Source organism: Jaculus jaculus, chromosome 9 (assembly GCF_020740685.1).
Source record: "Jaculus jaculus isolate mJacJac1 chromosome 9, mJacJac1.mat.Y.cur, whole genome shotgun sequence".
Classification (NCBI taxonomy): Eukaryota; Metazoa; Chordata; class Mammalia; order Rodentia; family Dipodidae; genus Jaculus; species Jaculus jaculus.
This window is the reverse complement of record NC_059110.1, coordinates 106,518,238-106,539,947: the sequence shown is the minus strand read 5'-3', so window position 1 is coordinate 106,539,947 and position 21,710 is coordinate 106,518,238. Positions and strand designations below refer to the sequence as shown.

At 44.6% G+C, this 21,710-nt stretch overlaps 1 protein-coding gene across 1 annotated transcript; it reads right to left on the bottom strand.

The window, feature by feature from the left end:
• Window positions 1-640: 640 nt before the first annotated feature.
• On the bottom strand, window positions 641-20,320 carry Ankrd40 (ankyrin repeat domain 40). The gene is made up of 5 exons (XM_004655611.2): window positions 20,170-20,320; window positions 13,275-13,423; window positions 10,908-11,396; window positions 4,548-4,729; window positions 641-2,978 (listed from the first exon to the last, which is right to left on the bottom strand). The coding sequence occupies exons 1-5, from the start codon at window positions 20,301-20,303 to the stop codon at window positions 2,832-2,834; spliced, it is 1,101 nt and encodes a 366-aa protein (XP_004655668.1). The 5' UTR covers window positions 20,304-20,320; the 3' UTR covers window positions 641-2,831.
• Between the last annotated feature and the right edge of the window lie 1,390 nt (window positions 20,321-21,710).

Genomic DNA, 21,710 nt, shown 5'->3' with positions numbered 1-21,710 from the left:
CAGGCTGTTTCTGCCCAGAATGCTTGTGAGTATATGGAAGGCCTGTGATAAAGCAAGTATGAAAGCACAAATACCCAAATTATTCTGCCTCTCCTTGGTACTAAGAAAAGGCCTCTGCCCTGCTGATTTATTAGGCCAATTTAGCGTGACGTCTGCCTTGCGAGGTGCTAGCTGGCCTAAGCCAATGGGATAGCAGATTCATTCAGCATCCTTTTCGGCGAAAGCTCTGAAGCTGTATTTCCTCTCCCATCTTGGGAGTTTGCTTCTGAGCTCACCGAGGCTGTGACAGGTGCTGACAACCCAAAGGGAAGGCTTAGTTGTGTCAAGTAAACAGGATAATCAAAAAACGTGGTTAATAGGGGATGATGACCTCCATCTAGCTGGCTCCACGACTCCAGGGAAATGAAGCGACTGCTGTGAACTGGAAGGGAAGATGCCACACAGAATCTGTCTCCAGTGCTACTGACAGGACATGAGCGTTACTGGAGCAGCAGCAGTGGGAGGGAAGAGGCTGGGGCGGGGGAGTGGGGAGCTGGCCCTTCGCCCTCCAAAGGCCAGCTCCCCGGGACTTTCCAGATTTGAACACCCTGTGATTGGAAGTACAGTGCTGTTTCGGAGGCCAAAACCAAAGAGAGTGGGCTTTGTCAGTTACTATTTAATTTTAATGATACCTGTTATGCTGGAAGAGTCAGCAACACACAAAGGAAAGGATGTTCTGTGAATGTTTACACACGGTGTGAACACATGCTTTAAATATGCAGTGGGGGAGGAGAGGTGGATTCACAGTTAACAAAGCTAAAAAAAATTCTTGTTATAAATTACACAAAGCATATAAAAATATTTCTCTGAATGCATAGATTAAGACTTTAAACTCACCTAAAAGCAACTGTGCAGTCTCAGCTCACTTCCAGACGCACTGACCACAGAGGACTTTAGCAAGTAGCGGGACCCTCAAAGCCCTTGACCCCTCTTTGCAGAGCCTCTAACTGGCCTAGAGCATGTCTTTGCAGCCCACCTCCCAGCCAGAGCCTCCACTACTTCTGAGAGTCATCAATTGGGGTGGCTGAGTTAATTTGAACCCTAGTAATTTAGACATGAATTAATACTGAATTTATTTCTTCCAGGACAGAACCACACTTAATTGTATCAGTAAACTGTAAGTTTTTTCAAAGAAAAAGAACATCTAGATAAAGTAGTTTCTGATTGGTTGAAACACAAGGGAGATTTCCTCTTTAAAGCACTTGGGAGAAAGGGTGATAAGCAGTCTTCACTCTGCTATGCAAACACTCTACAAGGGTGAGTAAGTCACCAGCTGTAACAAGGGGGTTACAATTAAGTCACTAAACAGAGTGGCTCCATGAAGTTGGCCTTGAAGAACACCTCAACCTCACTGCATCATTCAGGCAGCAGCAGGAGGCCATTATCTTAGCACAAGCTTCTCTTCCACTGACATCTTCGGCATGTTCTCACTTAATTGCAGTGTTCTAATGAGATGAAGTTAATACAGTCAGGAGTAAGTTTCTTTGGAAACTATAGGCACTATGGGGAGAAAGCTTAAGACAGCAGGGATGCTTTTCAACAGCTGGCTTCAACCCCTGCTCTCCTGTTTGTCTCCGTGGCGGGATCCTATTTCTAAAGTTAAGCTGTTTGTTTCAATGAGAGGCTTTTTTCATAACTTTAATGATGCTGAAGAAAGGGAAAGACTCCCTGAACGCACTCTTGAAAAAAAAATTCTTATGCTATGCTCAAGAGTTTACTCAGGTGCTGTTTTGTTTATGTCTGGTAGACCCACAACTGACTTTACTGAGTACTGGTGATGGTAGTGAGGGGGATTCCTCAGAGCAAACTATTTGTTTACGAAAGCAACAGATTTCAGAGTTATGTAAAAATCCTAATAATTTCAAAATAACCTTTTTCTTTGATATAAAAATAAAGATGCTAACTCCTTTAGTTCAATTCCCCACAATAACCTTTAAAACAGAAACAGATTCAGGCTCAAAAATTGCTTTTCATTTCCGGTGGGAAATAAGAGTGGAGAACATAGACCAGCAATATTTGTGCTCTTCTTGAATGGTGCATTAAACATACGGATGACAGAAACTGCAGGCCTCAGAGTAGAAACGCCGTGGCTCTTTTAGAAAGTATCAGAGAGCCCTCTAGTGACTGTGAAAGGGAGGAAATGCAGAGATGACTGTCCAAGACAGTCACAGTCTTGAGTGTTCACAAAGAAAAGTGGGGCAGGGGAAGCTCTTTTGGTTAACAGCCTATTTACAATTAGGTAACTGTGTTCTTAAATACTTTTAACCTGAGTAACATTTATAAATATATTATATGAAACCTCACAGCCACAAGTCACATCAAAATTCCTTTGTCCAGTACCTGTGCTTTCCCCAGTCTTCCTCTCTAGTCAGTTTGCAATTTAGGAGCATCATGGGCATGCAACACCAAGAACAGCTCATGTAGCCCTTCAGGCGCACTGTCAACAGGAGTGGCTAGAAATAGGTCCATTCTCTCTCAGCTTCTGCTTCAACAACTCTCTACGTTCTGCACAAAAAAACACTGGATACAAAACCTCTGGCTCCTGCCTCTCCAGACTACTTCTCAGCTGTTCAAAGATGCAGCGATAGGCTTATTGTGCACCAAGAGGCTTAGAAGAGTGGCCCCGCGGCTGGGGGTCAGGGACTCCTGCTTTGGCAGGATGATGTTAGTGAACACAATGCAGTGGCACCAGGGGCCCTCATGGGCATCCAAGGCTTCTGGATCGATGGCTTTTCCTTGGCCCAGAGGTGACACACACCATCATAATACTCAGTGATAAAGTCCCTGCTTCATTAGTATGTCAATTTTGAAGCTCTCCTGTTGTAGCAAGGCCTTTCAGTCAGTGTAGATGCAGCATTTCTGAAGAGAAAATTATTTTCACTTATCATTAGAACCAGTTCCAGCTCCTGGAAGTCTTGGAGTCGAGCAACATCTTTGTCCTAAAACAAACAGAGCGAGAGATTAAGAGGAGTATCTTGTCTCTGCATGGTGGGCCGTGCTGATGCCAGTGTCTTAGCCCACTTCACTCTAGAAGGGAAACGAGATCCCTAAACTAGATAAACAGTGATGCAGTCCCCAGGTTCCAGCTGAGTCAGGATGAGAAAGTCCTAACAGTCTGTGCTACACAAAAGCACACCTTGAAGGGACAAGTCAGTATCAGTTTTCCTCAGGGGCCCAGGGAAGCCAAGAACTTGATGTTCCAGAACACAAAGCCGGTGGGAGGACCACAAAGATGCCCATATCCAAGCAAATACCTGTACTTGAACTTAAGGGTTTTTGTGGTCATTTTGTTTTACAAAGTTGGGCCTCACTCTAGCCCAGGCTGACCTGTAATTCACTTTGTAGTCCTAGCTGGCCTTGAACTCACAGTGATCCTCCTACCTCTGCCTCCCGAGTGCTGGGATTAAAGGCGTGCACCACCATGCCCAGCTTGAACTTGAGTTTTATCTCACAAAGCACTAATATTTCCCTGAAGGTCACTGCAGAAACAACTGGAAACAGGCCCATGAAACACTCACTCTGGTATTTTCAAAATGTAATCTTTAAAAATGCCATGGTTGCCAGGTGTGGTGGCACATGTCTTTAATCTCAGCACTCAGGAGGCAGGGGTAGGAGGATCACTGTGAGTTCAAGGCCAGCTAGGACTACAGAGTTCCAGGTCAGCCTGTGCTAGAGTGAGACCCTACCTTGGGCAGGGGGAGCCAGCATAGACAGGTGTGGTGGCTCACACCTGTAATTCAGCACCTAGGAGGCTGGAGCAGGAGGACTGCTGCAAGTTCAAGGCCAGCCTGGGCTATGTATCAAGATTTTGAACCCAACACCAGTCCTGATCCACCCATTCCATCCCACCCCCAAAAAAGATCTCTGTGAACTCAAGTAGAGGCAGACTACTCTTTGTTCCTTATATCTATTTAGTTTTGTTTATTTGTTTGTTAGTTTTGTTGTTCAAGGTAGGGTCTTGCTTTAGTCCAGGCTGAACTGGAATTCCCTATGTAGTCACAAGGTGGCCTCAAACTCACCAAGATCCTCTTACCTTTGCATCCCAAGTGCTGGGATTAAAGGCATGTGCCACCATGCCCAGCATCTTTTTGTTCCTTTTAAGCACATGATTTTTTGTTTGTTTGTTCGTGCAGGGGATTGAACCCAAAGCCTTGTACATGAATGGTAAACTTGCTTTACTACTGAGCTATGACCCCAACCCTCTTTATTCCTTTTCTAGTTGCCTTTCATTTTTCAACTCCGACTCTTTAACTGAAGAAGTGAGGCATTTTCCAAATGTTAAAGCAACCACTGGCATTTAGCAAACTTTATATAATTTATTTGAGAGAGAGGAAGATAGAGAGAAAGAGAATGGGCATGTCAGGGTCTCTAGCCACTGCAAACGAACTCCAGATGCATATGCCCCTTTGTGCATCTGGCTTATGTGGGTCCTGGGGAACTGAACCGGGGTCCTTAGGCTTCTCAAGCAGATGCCTTAACGTCTAAGTCATTTCCGTAACCCCTCTTACCTTTCTTAACAGTGTGTTGGGGAGCTTTCTGATCTTCTCCACTTGGTCTGGATTGACACCCAGCTCACAGCAGCTCACTCTGAGCAATTCTTGGTAGGTGAGCTCCTGTCTGTCCAGTTCAATTTCAATGAAATCATTTTCTCGAATAGATGGGTTCTGAATCCTCACTTTGAGTACTAGTTCTAGGAAACAAGGAGGAGAAATGGTAATGTATAGTCTGATATAGCACAGCACATGTACCTTAAGATTTATTTAAAAAAAAAAAAAGAGGGCTGGAGAGATGGCTTAGATGTACAAGGTGGCGCATACATCTGGAGTTGTTTGTAGTGGCTGGAGGCCATGACATACCCATTCTCTATAGATATCTGCCTCTTTCTCAAATAAAGGGTGTTTTTTTTGTTTTGTTTTGTTTTTTCAAGGAGGGGGTCTCGCTCTAGCCCAGGCTGACCTGGAATTCACTATGTAATCTCAGGGTGGCTTTGAACTCACAGCAATCCTCCCTCCTACCTTTGCCTCCCAAGTGCTGGGATTAAAGGCATGCACCACCATGCCCGCAGAAAAAGTATTTTTTAAATTATATATAAGAATAAAAGAACTAAGAAGGGGGCTTGGAGAGATGGCTTGTGGTTAAGGTACATGCCTGCAAAGCCTGAGGACCCAGGTTCAATTTCCCAGGTCCCACATAAGCCAAATGCACAAGGGGGTGCATGCATCTGGAGTTCGTTTGCAGTGGTTGGAGGCCCTGGTGTACCCATTCTCTCTGTGTGTCTCTCTCTCTCAAAAAAAAAAAAAAGGGGGGCTGGAGAAATGGCTTAGCGGTTAAGTGCTTGCCTGTGAAGCCTAAGGATCCCAGTTTGAGGCTCGGTTCCCCAGGTCCCACGTTAGCCAGATGCACAAGGGGGCGCACGCGTCTGGAGTTCGTTTGCAGAGGCTGGAAGCCCTGGCGCACCCATTCTCTCTCTCTCCCTCTATCTGTCTTTCTCTCTGTGTCTGTCACTCTCAAATAAATTAAAAAAAAAAAAAAAACTAAGGAGGACTGGGCATGGTAGTGCATGCCTTCAATCCCAGCACCTGGGAGGCTGAGATAGGAATGAATAGCTATGAATTCAAGGTCAGCCTGAGGAGACTACATAGTGAATTCCAGGTCAGCCTGGGCTAGTGCAGGACCCTACCTCAAAATCAAAAACCAAAAACCAGGGCTGGAGAGATGGCTTAGTGGTTAAGCGCTTGCCTGTGAAGCCCAAGGACCCCGGTTCAAGGCTTGATTCCCCAGGACCCACGTTAGCCAGATGCACAAGGGGCACATGCGTCTGGAGTTCGTTTGCAGTGGCTGTATGCCCTGGTGTGCCCATTCTCTCCCTCCCTCTCTCTCTAACTGCCTCTTTCTCTCTATGTCACTCTCAAATAAATAAATAAAAATAAACAAAAAATTAAAAAAAAAAACCCAAAACCAAAAAAAAGAAAAGAAAAACCTAAGGAGATAAAGACCTCAGATAGGCTTGAGTACCAGCTACACATGAACAGGGGAAAACAAGAAGGTCAGAACAATGGCAGGGGCAAAACATGGTACATGAGGTACTCTGACAAGATTCAACAACTATGGGCAGAAAGATATCTATGAAATAGGAACCATCTCACAATAAAAGCAATCAAGAGTCAGAAACGGTGTTGCACACCTATAAGTAATCTCAGTGCTCAGGAGGCAAAGGCACAAGATCAGAGGTTTGTGGTTCAATTTGGGCTAGCTACACAGTGAGATCTGGTCTCAAAACACCAAAAATGGGAAGAGATGGTGGCTCAGTGGGTAAAGTTCTTGCCACACAAGTATGAGGACTTGAGTTTGGACCCTGCAGCACTCACATAAAACGCTGGGTATGGCAGCATGCATCTATAATTCCAGTACTGGGGAGGCAGAAATAGGTGGAGCCCTAGGGCTTGCTGGCCAGCTAGTCTAGACAAATTGATGAGCTCTGTGTTAAGTGAGAAAGCCTGTCTCGGCCTTGGAGAGACAGATTAAATAACCAGCCTGGCTTTGGCCTCCACATACCCATCTGTACACCAGCACAAGCACACACATGCACATATGAACTCACATGCAGACAGCAAAGGAACAAAAGAACTATGACATGACATAAAGCCTAAGAATTATTTGAAACAGTGCATCTAAATAAGCAGTGGTCCTGGCTTTAGGAAAAAATGATGCCACTATTTGTGGGCCAGGGATGGAAGCAATCTGCGACTACATTCTGAGGTTGGCTGCCAAGATGACTCAATCTAAGCACATACACACATTAGGTAATTCTGCCTTGCTCCTTAAGTGTAGATTCCTCATACCATCACTTGACCACTGTTATCAGCATCTGTAGAACTATGTTTTCAACAATAGGAAATAAAGGAGTTGAGCTAGACATGGTGGCACACACCTTTAATCAAAGTACTTGGGAGGCAGAGTTAAGAGGATCACTGTGAGTTGAAGCCCAGCCTGAAAAACTAGTGAATTCTAGGGCAGCCTGGGCTAGAGCAATACCCTATCTCGAAAAGAAAAAAAAAAGAAAAGAGGGCTGGAGAGATGGCTTAGCGGTTAAGCGGTTAAGCTGTGAAGCCTAAGGACACTGGTTTGAGACTCTATTCCCCAGAACCCACGTTAGCCAGATGCACAACGGGGCGCACACGTCTGGAGTTCCGTTTGCAGTGGCTGGAGGCCCTGGTGCATCCATTCTCTCTATCTATCTATCTGCCTTTCTCATTCTGTCACTCTCAAATAAAAAATGAACAAGAAAATTTTTTTTAAAAAAGATAAATAACTAAGTTAAAGTGAGGGAGTTAACAATAAGTGAAAAGGAAAGGAAAGGTAAATCTAGACCAGATTCTATTTTATTGGAATTGGAGCTATCTGGACGAATGTGTTGTTTCTAATGTTGTTAATTCAGATATGTATACATATACATATGAATAAATAAATGTGGTAGTTTTGTCTGTTCCTCTTCTCTCCCCTCTCCTCTTTTTTCCCCTGTCCTCTAAGAAACCCTAGAAGAAAGGACACACCCGTAAGCAGTGAGGATGAGACACCTAGTTCCCATACTCTGGTTTCTAAATCCAATTCTCTACCAAAAAAATCCAGGACTCCTAAGAGAATTGGTGGAGTCCAGTACTAAAGCAGCAAAAGTGACACCATAAGCCTGGAACATTTTGTTGCACTACAAAGTAAAGACATGTTCCAAGAATGATGGGGACATGCCCAAAGGACATAAGAACTGGCTTGAAGAGGCCACTACTGGCCAAACCAGGAATAATATAGTTATCAAAGCAATGATGGTGACACATTATAACCCACTGACTATAATAAGAATATCCATGACCTCACAGTGCCTGACACTACCTACACAAGACCATCGTAATAGGAGGAAAAGATCATGACATCAAAATAAAAGAGAGACTGATTGAGAGGTGGAAGGGATATAAGGGAGAATGGAGTTTCAAAGGGGAAAGTGGGAGAGGCAGGGCATTACCATGGGATATGGTTTACAATCATGGAAGTTGTTAATAAAAAAAAATAAATAAAAGCTGGGCGTGGTGGCGTACGCCTTTAATCCCAGAACTCGGGAGGCATAGGTAGGAGGAATGCCATTGAGTTCAGGCCACCCTGAGACTCCATAGTGAATTCCAGGTGAGCCTGGGCTAGAGTGAGACCCTACCTTGAAAAACCAAAAATAAATAAATAAATAAATAAACATCTTAAAAATATATAATAAAAAAAAAAAGCTGGGGCCGGGCGTGGTGGCACACGCCTTTAATCCCAGCACTTGGGAGGCAGAGGTAGGAGGATCGCCGAGAGTTCGAGGCCACCCTGAGACTACATAGTGAATTCCAGGTCAGCCTGAGCCAAAATGAGACCCTACCTCGAAAAGCCAAAAAAAAAAAAAGCTGGGCTAAAGAGATTGCTTAGTGGTTAAGGTACTTGCCTGCGAAGCCTGAGGACCCATGTTTGATTCCTAGGTACCCACATAAGCCAGATGCAGAAAGTGGCACATACATCTGGAGTTTGTCTACAGTGGCTAGAGACCCTGCTGCACCCATTCTCACTTTGTCTCCTTTTTTCTCTCTCTCTCTGTCGCAAACAAATAAATAAAATAAAAATATTTTTTGAAAAGATTCAGTATTAAAGAAAAAAAGCTGGTCATGGTGGCACACACCTTTAATCCCAGTACTCGGGAGGCAGAGTAAGAGGATCACTGTGAGTTCAAGGCCACTCTGAGAATACATAGTGAATTCCAGGTCAGCCTGAGCTAGAGTGAAACCCTGCCTAAAAAACCAAAAGATAGAAAGAAAAAAGAAAGAATCCATGAGTCCATTGACCTAAATGGGGGAGAAAGGAAAATACTTTTTTTTTTTTTTTTTGAGGTAGTGTCTACTCTAGCTCAGGCTGATCTGGAGTTCACTATGTAGTCTCAGGGTGGCCTTGAACTCATAGTGATCCTCCTATCTCTGCCTCCTGAGTACTGGGATTAAAGCCAGATGTACAAGGTGTATTACCATGCACCACCATGTCCGGCTAGAAAAGTCTTTCTTTAGAGTAGAATACCATAATAAAAAAAATTTTACCAAAAAAAAAAAATTTAACAAAATAATTACCCTAGACCCTTCATTAACATTGAAGTCAAAATTGATAGTGATGGAGGCTAGAGAGATGGCTTAGCACTTAAGGCACTTGCTTGCAAAGCCAAAGGACACAGGCTCAATTCCCCAGGACCCATGTAAGCCAGATATACAAGGTAGCACAGGCGTTTGGAGTTTGTTTGCATTGGCTAGAGACCCTGGCACACCCATTCTATCTGCCTCTTTCTCCCTCTCTCAGCACATGCCTTTAATCCAGCACTTGAGAAGCAGAGCTAGGAGGATCACCATGAGTTCAATGCCACTCTGAGACTACATAGTGAATTCCAGATCAATCTGAGCTAGCGTGAAACCCTAACTCAGAAAACCAAAAAGAAAAAAGAAAAGAAAAAAAAAAAGATAAAGAAATGTACCAGATTAACAGAGACTAAAATAGCATGATAACTAGTTCATTTCTTTATTTATTTTATTTATTTGAGAGAGAGACAGAGAGAATGGGCGCGCCAAGGCCTCCATCCATGGCAAACGAACTCCAGACACATGCACCACCTTGTGCATCTGGCTTACATGTGTTCTGTGGAATTGAACCTGGGTCCTTTGGCTTTGCAGGCAAATGCCTCATCTGCTAAGTCATCCCTCCAGCCACATCCCTTTTTTGTTGTTGTTGTTTTGAGGTAGGGTCTCACTCTAGCTCAGGCTGACCTGGAATTCACTATGTTGTCTCAGGGTAGCCTTGAACTCATGGTGATCTTCCTACCTCTGCCTTCCAGTGCTGGGATTAAAGGAGTGCGCCACCATGCCCAGCTCCATTGCTTTTTTAAAAAATCTTTTTGTGACCGCTTCCTGACCTCACCCCCATCCTGAAAACTGAACCCAGGCCCTTGTGGCAAACACTCCTTCACTGAACTAAATCCCCAACTCCTATATTACCTTTTTTTTTTTTTTTTTTTTTTTTGAGGTAGAGTCTCACTCTAGCCCAAGATGACCTGAACTCACTCTGTATTCCCAGGCTGGTTTCCAACACATATCCTCCTAATTTAGCCTTCCCAGTGCAGGGATTACAGGTGTGTGGGCTGTCACTGGCATGATAACTAACTACAATAGACACTATGGAAAAAACTGACAGAACTTAAATATGGACTACCAATTACAGATCAGTATACTGTCAAAGCAGCATTTCTAAATTTGATACTTGTACTGTAGGACATCCTTATTCCTTTAAAAGATATAAGAGTAATAGAAGCCAGCGTGGTGGCACACACCTTTAATCCCAGCATTAGGGAGGCAGAGGTAGGAGGATTGCCATGAGTTCAAGGCCACCCTGAGACTACGTAGTAAAATCCAGGTCAACCTGAGCTAGAGTGAGACCTTACCTTGAAAAACCAATAAATAAATAAATAAAATAAAATATACAATAATACCTAAATATTTTAGGGTAAAAAGGATAAAGAAATAATTTGTGAATCTGAATAAAGAGAGTCCCTTATATAAGGTCTCACAACTTTTTTTTTTTCCGAGGTAGGGTCTCACTCTGGCCCAGACTGACCTGGAATTCACTATGGAGTCTCAGGGTAGCCTTGAACTCATGGCAATCCTCCTACCTCTGCCTCCCAAGTGCTAGGATTAAAGGTGTGCGCCACCACGCCCGGCTACAACTTTCCTTTAGGTTTGTAAGTATACCTTAAATATATGAACAAATCCATCTCACTCCCCTATTGCAGAAGCTATTTGCTGATAAGGTGTTACCTTGCATATTAAATGGAAATGCTCCAGTGAAGAAAAAAGGCTGGAATGCTGGCGCTGGTCCTGCATATGTCCCATTTTGAGGCTCCAAAGATACTGGTGGCTTGGATGGGACTGAAGAGAACAGGGAACGGCTCTGACTCACCGGTGGCTGACACACAGGACCCGGTTTTGTGCTTTCTGGTGCTCGGAGTATGGCAGAGGGAGCAGACAGATCACCATTCTGAACTAGTGCCAAAGAAGTACGATCTCTAGACAAGGGCCCTAGCAAGGGGGAAGGTTCTCCAGCAGGGAGCAACGGAGGGGAGCCTTCTACCGGGGGTGATGTGGGAGGTGTGGCGGGGCCTCCATTCTGTACTTGAGCTGAATCTTCTACTGTGGGGGTATAGATAAAAGGGAAGGCTGGGTTGGCCAAATAGTTGGGAACAAAGGGCAGTTCTGACTCTTTCTTCATCTGGGGTAGGGTGTCATCGTCATTGTCATCTTCTTCCACTGAAAGATAAAAATACAGAACATTTACACAGTGCTTTAAGAATTACCAAGAGTGGGCTGGAGAGATGGCGTAGCGGTTAAGCGCTTGCCTGTGAAGCCTAAGGACCCCAGTTCGAGGCTCGATTCCCCAGGACCCACGTTAGCCAGATGCACAAGGGGGCGCACGCGTCTGGAGTTCGTTTGCAGCGGCTGGAAGCACTGGCGCGCCCACTCTCTCTCTCACTCTTTATCTGCCTCTTTCTCTGTCTGTCACTCTCAAATAAATCAACAAAAAAATAAATCAAAAAAAAAAAAAAAAAAAAAAGCTGGAGGGATGGCTTAGCAGTTAAGGCACTTGCCTGAAAAGCCATAGGACCCAATGTAAGCCAGATGCATAAGGTGGCACATGCATCTGGAGTTCATTTGCAGTGGCTGGAAGCCCTGGCATGCCCATTCTCTATGTCTCTGTCTCTCTCTCCCAAATAAATAAATTAAAAATTAAAAAATAAAAATAAGAGAATTACCAAGAGTAGCCAGGTGGGATTGCCATGAGTTCGAGACTACACAGTGAATTCCAGGTCAGCCTGGGCTAGAGTGAAACCCTGCCTCAGAAAAAAAAAAAAAAAAAAAGAATTACCAAGAGCAGGGTGTGGTAGTGCATCCCAGCATGAGAGAGACTGAGGCACAATGATAACTGTGAATTCCAAGCCAGGCTGAGGCTACAGAGTGAGTTTCAGGTCAGTCTGGGCTAAAGTGAGACCCTCCCTCAAAAAAATAAATAAATAAATAAATAAAATAAAGATTACCGGGATGGAGAGATGGCTTAGCGGTTAAGCGCTTGCCTGTGAAGCCTAAGAAGCCTGGTTCGTGGCTTGATTCCCCAGGCCCCACGTTAACCAGATGCACAAGGGGGCGAACGCGTCTGGAGTTCGTCTGCAATGGCTGGAAGGCCTGGTGCTCCTATTCTCTCTCTCTCTCTCTGTAATTATCAAATAAGTAAATAAAAATAAACAAAAAACAATAAAAATTACCAAGAAAGAAATTTTTTTGGTTGCTTTCTTGACATAGGGTCTTGCTCTAGCAATCTGAGAGAGAAGAAGCACATAGAGAAAGAGAATGGGTGTGCCAGGGCCTCCAGCCACTGCAAACGAACTCCAGATACATGTGCCACCTTGTGCATCTGGCTTACATGGGTACTGGGAAAACAAACGTGGTTCCTTTGGCTTTGTAGACAAGTGTCTTAACTGCTATGCCATCTCCTCAGCCCAGAAAGAAGTATTTTTTTGAAAGCTAGTATCATTTGAGATATAACAAATATTTTAGTGTATATTTATTGACTTCAAGTCAGAAAAGTAAAGACTATTTTGTTAGGTTTATGATTAGTATTTTTATAGGTCTTTAATTTTACAAATAAAAAAATTAAGCTGGGTGTGATGGTGCAGGTCTTTAATCCCAGAACTCAGGATGCAAAGGTAGAAGGATTGCCAAACAAGGCCAGACTGGGACTACAGAGTAAGTTCCAGGTCAGCCTGGGCTAGAGTGAGACCCTACCTCAAAAAACAACAACAAAAACAACAAAATCACTTTATGCCAGGTGGCACATGCCCTTAATGCCAGCACTCGGGAGGCAGAGGTAGGAGGATCGAGTTCAAGGCCACTGTGAGACTCCATAGTGAATTCCAGGTCAGCCTGGGCTAGAGTGAGACCCTATCTCATAAAACCAAAAAAAAAAAAAATCACTTTATAATACTGACCTTCTAGAAATAACATTGAACTTACTATTTTGGCATAGCAATTAGCTAAATATACCAATTATTTGACCAGCATTAAGATTATGGCCAATAATATAAGTCTTAAAATTATTTGACAAAATCAAATGTTATCCCCAAACAGACTCACTTCCCATAATCTTCCTGATTTCTCTCCTTGATGTTAATTCTCCTGGCATTTCTCCTTTTGTGGTAAGAATATCTTTGTCAGCTCCTGATTTTAGCAGGTAGGAGACCACCTGTCCATGGTTGCGTTTACATGCCCAATGTAAACAGGTCCTGCACCAAAGAAAAGAAAAAGAACGACTGAAAAAGAAGAGAAGCATATTTAAGTTTCATTCCTGGGACTGGAGATGTGACTCAGTGGTAGAGTGCTTGCCTACAATGAATGCGATCCCAACTTCAATCCCAGCACTACAAAAAAGTAAATAAAATTTTCAGTTCTAGCTCATGAGAAACATTAATTTTTCACAGGAGCTTTAATTTCAGTGGTTTCCAAAAGACTGGTGGCTGGGTAACTCCAGTGATACTTCAGGGCTTACTCTATCAGTTCACTCACTAGATCCTCCTGGTCTCTTTAAAACATATTTCTAGCCAGGCGTGGTGGCGCACACCTTTAATCCCAGCACTCAGGAGGCAGAGGTAGGACTGCCATGAGTTCAAGGCCACCCTGAGATGACAGAGTTAATTCCAGGTCAGCCTGGACCAGAGTGAGACCCTATCTTGAAAAACATAAAATAAAATAAAAAATAAAACATATTTCTATGGTACCAAATACACTTTCAGGATTATGGAAATGTACTCTCTATGCATTAAATGCCTCTTTAAAATTAATTACTGTTGCGCTGGAGAGATGGCTTAGTGGTTAAGTGCTTGCCTGTGAAGCCTAAGGACCCCAGTTTGAGGCTTGATTCCCCAGGAGCCACATGAGCCAGATGCACAAGGTGGCGCATGCATCTAGAGTTCATCTGCAGTGGCTGAAGGCCCTGGCGTGACCACTCTCCCTGTCGCTCTCAAATAAATAAAAATAAACAAAAAAATTAATTACTGTCTTTAATCCCAGCACTTGGGAGGCTGAGGTACGAGGATCACTGTGAGTTTGAGGCCAGCCTGAGACTACAGAGTGAATTTCACATCAGCCTAGGCTAGAGCAATAACCTACCTTGAAAAATAATTTTAAAAAATTAAATATTGGGCTGGAGAGATGGCTTAGCGGTTAAACGCTTGCCTGTGAAGCCTAAGGACCCCGGTTCGAGGCTCGATTCCCCAGGTCCCACGTTAGCCAGATGCACAAGGGGGCGCACGCATCTGGAGTTCGTTTGCAGAGGCTGGAAGCCCTGGCGCGCCCATTCTCTCTCTCTCCCCCTATCTGTCCTTCTCTCTGTGTCTGTCACTCTCAAATAAAAAAATAAAAAAAAAAATTAAATATTGCAGCATCTACTGGCAGCCTTTCTGTCACCTCAGCTATGACTACAAGATACTCCTGTGTGAATCTTAGCTGCTCACTCCCTTTTCTTTTTCTTTCCTACAAACACACACAACTTCCAAATTTCCATTTTTAAAAAGTTGGTTCTGTAATTCTCTCCAAAAGGCTATAAAGATATCCTCATCTGCTTAAATGAAAGGCACTGTATACATAACTTCCAAAGCACTTAAAACATGGATGTCAACAACCCTACGCTTTCAAAAACAGACTTTTTTTCCCCCTTTCAGTTTTTCGGGGTAGGGTCTCACTCTAGCTCAAGCTGACCTGGAATTAACTCTGTAGTCTCAGGCTGGCCTCAAACTCTCAGTGATCCTCCTTCCCGAGTGCTGGGATTAAAGGCGTGCACCACCATACCCTGCTAGAACAGGCTCTTCTACTATATTGGACTCACTTAAGTAAAACTAATTATTTAATGTTTTACTCATGGAAGTGACACTGTACACTCTGAAGGGCTATTATTTTAATACCGTTTAAAAATGTAATTAGTATGCTGGCAAAAAAAAAAATCCATCTTCACAGATGTTAAAAAATTTGAGCCAGGCGTGGTGGTGCACACCTTTAATCTTAGCACTCGGGAGGCACAGGTAGGAGGATTGCTGTGAGTTCGAGGCTACCCTGAGACTCCATAGTGAATTCCAGGTCAGCCTGGGCTAGAGTGAGACCCTACCTCGAAAGACCAAACACAACTTTTTTCCTGCTTTGAAATTTCCTCATTCACCAAGTCTCTAACCAAACTAACTGTCTTTGGAGGCAATCACTGAGCTGAGTAGAACACATGCTCAACAGCAAGGGCTAGCTCAACAATATGGGAAATAGAGTGACCTGGACAGTTGACTTCTTCCAGGAAAAAGCTGATTTATCCTGTGACCTAAAGATTAGTGGCTTACAGAACACCAGCTTGTATGTCTGGCAGGATGCAACTCCGCTGATGTTTCAGACCAACAGTCTGCACTGTTTATTACTCACTACTCAGGTGTGCCTTTATGGTATACTCTATGGTGAAATGATGCACAGGTGGGCAAAACAAGGTAAGGGTCTTTTTAAATTTTCTATTTATTGTGTGGTGCCAAGCATGGGATCCAGGGACTCATACAGTCTAGGCATGTGCTCTATCACTGATTGAGCTATATCCCAAGCACAAGGGTTTTATATTCCACAAAGATAAAAAAAAAAAAAGTATGAAAAACACTTAAAAAAAAAAAAAAGCCAGGCATGGTGGCACATGCCTTTAACTCCACCACTCAGGAGGCAGAGGTTAAGAGGGATCACCATGAGTTCAAGACCATCCTGAGACTACACAGTGAATTCCAGGCCAGCCTGGGCTACAGTGATAACATACCTCAAGAAAGAAAAGTATGAACTTGACAGATGCAGGTGCTTTTGTGTATGGTACTGGGGACTGAATGCTACACAAGCCCTCTGCCACTGCTCTACATCTTCAGCTCAGGGGCTTACTTCTTAATTAGTAACTGAAACTAGGATAAGATGGATGTTGTCTATAAAGTAGGAGGACCCAAAATACCCTTGATTCCGGGGAAACTGCAGCCTATGGTGTGTTGGTGTGTGGATGTGGCATCAGCTTGAAAAGTGAATGATTATAATAAGTAAGCACTCAAAGATGAATGGAGCATGATGAGAAGAATGTGCTCCCTTTTGGAAATGAGTGCTTGCTTGCTAGTAGTAAATCACTGGGTCATGGCAAGCTGGAGTGAAGGAGGTAATTTACTGCCAGTGGGTCTAAGAGACTCTGCAACAAGCCAGAACACTGCCATGTGAAGTGGGGTTAAGTCAACACAGCACAGCCCCCACACCCTGCACTCCCCCTCCATGATCATCATTTATAGTCCAGAGCTGTGTGGCTCTGGGCAGCATAACTCACAGCGCCTCAGGCAAACAGTATTTTCTACCTCTTCACAAACCATCATACTTGTTCCTAAAGCCAAAGGGTCTACATGACACTTGAATTACAACTGATATGGGAATGCTATCTTTGAACTTCAACTCTTCAAACTTTACATTTTCAGTCAGAACATCCCATTATAGCACTGGGAAGTATTTCAGACCAAAGGCTCTGGGCCATCATTCATCAAATGGGCATCATTCATCATGGCTGAAATTATGGTTACTAAGCAACCAAGAACTGAAAGTGGTCACCAGTCTACTTTTCTATGTATTTTGAGGGTAATTTTATATGCCACTACCCAACATATTGCTTAATGATAATAAGAAAATAACAAGCGTTAACACAGCTAGAATGCTTTACTTTTTTTTTTCTTCAAGGTAAGGTTTCACACTATCCCAGGCTGACCTGGAATCTAGAATTCACTCTGTATTCTCAGGATGGCCTTGAACTTTTGGCAATCCTTCTACCTCTGCCTCCCAAGTAGTACTGAGATTAAAGGCATGCACCACCACACCCAGTTTACATATGGGTTTTTTGAGGTAGGTTTCACTCTAGCCCAGGCTAACCTAGAATTCACTATGTAGTGCCAGGGTAGCCTTGAACTCATGGTGATCCTCCTGCTTCTGTCTCCGAGTGTTGGGATTAAAGGTGTGCGCCAGCACGCCCAGCTCATTTAGTCTTCAAAATATTCCACAAGAAGCTGGGTGCAGGAGAATCATTTGAGCCTAGGAATTAAGGTCAGCCTGAGCAACATAGTAAGACCAAATTCCAAACAAACAAAATTATTATCAACATTCCCCTTCCATTTTATAGACAAGGAAACTGAGGAAGTGGGCAAATAAACAGGCAAAGTCCACAATATGTTAGGTGAAGATAAGTAAGTGGTACAGGGACAGTAAAGCAGAGTAAGGGATCAGGGATCAGGCACTGACAGAGACTGGGGAGGGGAGTTGTTCAATGGTAAATCAAGGGCCAAGGAAAGGCCTCACCATGAAGGTGACATCTAAGCTAAGATCTGAAGGAAGACAGAGAACAAATCATGGCAGACTTGAGAAGTGTTTTAGACAGAAAGGAGGAAAATGCAAAGGTCTTGAATCTGGACCATGCCAGGTATTCAAGGAAAGCAAGGAGGCCCAGGAAAAGGAAAGAGGGGAGCGAGAAAGCAAACCTCAAGAGATGAGGCACTGTGGTAGAGAGGGCACAGTACAAGCTGTAGGACGATACTGGCTTCTCTGAGAGTAAGATGGGAGCCATCAGAGGATTCTGAGAAGAGTGGTTGATCCAGCCTGTTCTAAGTCAGGATCCCTCTTACCACTGTGTTAAGACTGAGATTATAGGCAAGGAGGCGACTTAGGAGACCAGGCGGTAATTCAGGGAGATAAACAGTGGCTTTGTATGGAGGCATCCTGGTACAGCTTGTGGGAAGTGGTCAGATTCCGGATACATCTGAACATGGAGTGGGCAGAACTGGCTGGCTGACTTTATGTGGGGTGTGAGGGAAAGACAGAGGCAGGAGGGTGCCAAGCATCCTGGCCTGGGTGCCACAGAGGCTGAGATGAGCAGGCTGGGAACATAAGGAAGATGGGAGACCAATAATTCATTCTTGGCTGCAATGCAATCTATAACAAACTTCCTCAGGTTACTTCAGGCTCATGTGACATGTACTGCACATGTACCATGTGAAGGGACACTGTGTTGAGGGGTGAGGTGCCAGGTTCATTTTCTAGTTACTTAAAGGCTAACAGTAACATGGAATTACTAAATTCTAAATTTAGTAATTTAGGGATATTCTACAAATTGGGATATTTATTTAATCTTTCTGGGGCCTTGGTTTCTTCATCTGTAAAATGTAGAAAATAATAACTGTTATTCTTATCAATGATAAATGTATGTCAAAGGACTCAGAACATCTGTGCTGCAGAACAAATTCAATAAATGTTAGCTATTTATGTTCCTTCATCTTGTTAAATGCTAACACCACTTCTGAAAAAATTGAAAAATAAAGTGACTCAGGCAAGGACGCTTGGCTAGGCAGGAATGGAGAACCAAGAGCAAAAAAAAAAAAAAAAAAAAACAGGCTCAATATTCGGTACTACACTGCCTCCAAGTGCCAGAACAGTGAATCACAGCTTTGGACCACAGGGTACTGACACACACCAAGTTTGTTTGCTAACACTTTTGAACAAAACCCAGTTTCCTGACCGTGAACAGCGATCCAGGCTGTTCTCTTTAGGAAAAGAAGGCAGATAGATATGTTGGGAAGTAAGGAAAACTCAATTCTGACTAAAACTGTGTGACCCAGGGCAAGTTATTCTCTAGAGTTCAAACTATCTCTGGTGCTGGGGCTGGAGAGAAGGTTTAGCAGTTAAGCACTTGCCTGTGAAGCCTAAGGACCCTGGTTCAAGGCTCAATTCCCCAGGACCCATGTAAGCCAGATGTACAAGGTGGCGCATGTATCTGGAGTTCATTTGCAGTGGCTGGAGGCCCTGGTGTGCCCTCTATGCCTTCTCTGTGCTCTCAAATAAATAGATATTTTAAAATGTAGGACACTTGTTTCAAAAATAAATAAAAACATTTCAAAATCACTTTAGCAAAACAGACTGGCCAAACATTACCTGAATCAAATAAAAAATTTACATGTGCCAAGCATGGTGACACACGCCTTTAATCCCAGCACTCAAGAGGGAGAGGTAGAACTGTGGTGAGTTTGAGGCAACCCTGAGACTAGAGAATTCCAGGTCGGCATGAGCTAGAGTGAGTCCTACCTTGAAAAAGCAAAAACTAAAAATAAAATAAAATAAAAATTTGCATGTAAATACAAAGAGGGCAGAGTAATAGCTCATTCAGTAACTTAAAATTAAAATATTGGCCTGGCGTGGTGGCACATGCCCTTTATCCCAGCACTGGGGCAGAAGTAGGAGGATCGCCATGAGTTCGAAGCCACCATAAGACCTACACAGTGAATTCCAGGTCAGCCTGGGCTAGAGTGAAGCCCTATCTCGAAAAACAAACAAAAAAATATTCAAAATTTTGATCACCAGCAACATCTTAAAATGAGTCTTCTCATTTAATTGGAAAGGACCCAACTTACAGGCAGACATTTAAGGCCTTGGATGAAATTCTCTATTAGAAATTGTACTAAGAAAGAAAAAAACACTCCATAGGGCAAACAAATGAATCTTCCCCATCAGGTAGCTGTAGGCAGCAGCAACAGAAATAATGATGCAGGTGGTGAGTTTTTTTTGTGGTCTATTTGCTTTTTCTTGGTTTCGGCAGAAAAAATAAAAAAATCGTGCTAGCTTTAAGACTGCTTGTGCTTTTGGCTGTGCACGAAAACGTTCTTCAGAAACACCTATGGCAAAATAATTCGAGCGGGGTGAGCTCCAGCGCCGAGGGCCAGGAATCCCTGCCTTTAGCACGTTCCGGCCAAGGAGCCCAGGGCATGGCTAGGGGGAGGATGCGCTCGCTCGGGGGCTGCACGAGGCGACCTCGAGAGGACAGAACCTGCGAGGCCTCGAGTAGCGGGCCTCAGCCTAGCGTCCAGGCACGGCGCTGGACCCGGGTCACGGCTGACTCACAGCTCCACGCCCCGGGCCAACAAGCCCTGACCCTAGGCCTCCCCCGCTCGCCACTTACCAGCCGTTGACCTCATTTTGGGAGTTCACATCCACCCCGCTCTCCACCAGTTTCTGCACCTCCCGAATGTCCCCCAAGGCGGCGGCCTCCCGCAGCCTCTCCTGCTGCTCCTTCTGCTCTAGGAGGACGCTCATCTTCCCCTGGGCCCCGGGACGCCCCCGGCCGCCCCGCCCCGCCCCGAGCCGAGCCTGTCAGCGCCGCCGCCGCCTCCGCGGCCCGCTCCCGGCCATTGGGAAAGGGAGTGCGGGAACCGCCCGCCCAGCTCGCCTGCGCCCTGCCGGGGGCCCTGAGCTGCCTCTCTCCCGCCCGCCGGCCGCCCCGCCCCGCCCCACCCCGCGAGATCCCCGGCTGCTCGCGGCCGGCCTTCCAGGCCCAGGCCTCCGCCTCCGCCCCCGCCGCGGCCGGCTCCGGGGGACCCTATTCAGTGTGACACCCCTGACCCAGAGAGTTTCCGTTCCGAGCCGCGGCCCCAGCGCCCGGGCTGGCTGTTTACGTAACTGCTGCACAATATTATCCGCCGTGATTCACTGGCTATTTTTAGACCTCCCCACCCCGCGGCTTCGAGGGAATGGGACAGACATGGAGAGAGACAAAAGGAAAACAAAACAAAAACAAAAAGCATATTTGCGAGCCAGGAAAACCTTATCCTCTGGCGCAGGCTGTTGACCAACCATCAGCCAGATGCACAAGGGGACGAACGCGTCTGGAGTTCGTTCGCAGTGGCTCGAGGCCCTGGCGTGCTCATTCTCTCTCTCTCTCTCAAATAAGTAAATGAATAAATAAAATATATATATATTTTTAAAAAGTAATTGTTGGGGCAGGCCTTGCTGGAGCACGCCTTTAATCCCAGCACTGGGGAGACAGAGGTAGGAGGATCATTGTGAGTACACGGCTACCCTGAGAGACTACATAGTGAACTCCAGGTCAGCCTGAGCTAGAGTGAGACCCTACCTGGGAAAAACAAACAAACAAACAAAAAACTGGTGTGTTCCCCCCCCCACACACACACCCCGCCAAAAAAAAAACCGGTTGGCTCTTTTTCCTTATCTAGCTGGAATTCACTATGTAGTCTCAGGGTGGCCTTGAACTCACAGCGATCCTAGTACCTCTGCCTCTCAAGGGCTGGGATTAAAGGCATGCGCTACCACGCCTGGCTTTTTGTTCTTTTATTTTTTTTTTAATTTTTTTATTGACAACTTCCATAATAATAAACAATAACCCATGGTAATCCCCACACACACACTTTGCCCTTTGTAGCTCCACTCTCCATCATATCCCTTTCCCCTCTCAATCACTCTCTTTTATTTTGATGTCTTCATCTTTTCCTCCTATTATGATGGTCTTGTGTAGGTAGTGTCAGGCTCTGTGAGGTCATGGATAACCAGGCCACTTTGTGTCTGGAAGAGCACGTTGTAAGCAGTCCTGCCTTTCCTTTGGCTGTTCTTTCTTTCTTTCTTTTTTCAAGGTAGGGTCTCACTCTGGCCCAGGCTGACCTGGGATTCACTCTGTAGTCTCATGGTGGCCTGGAACTCACGGAGATC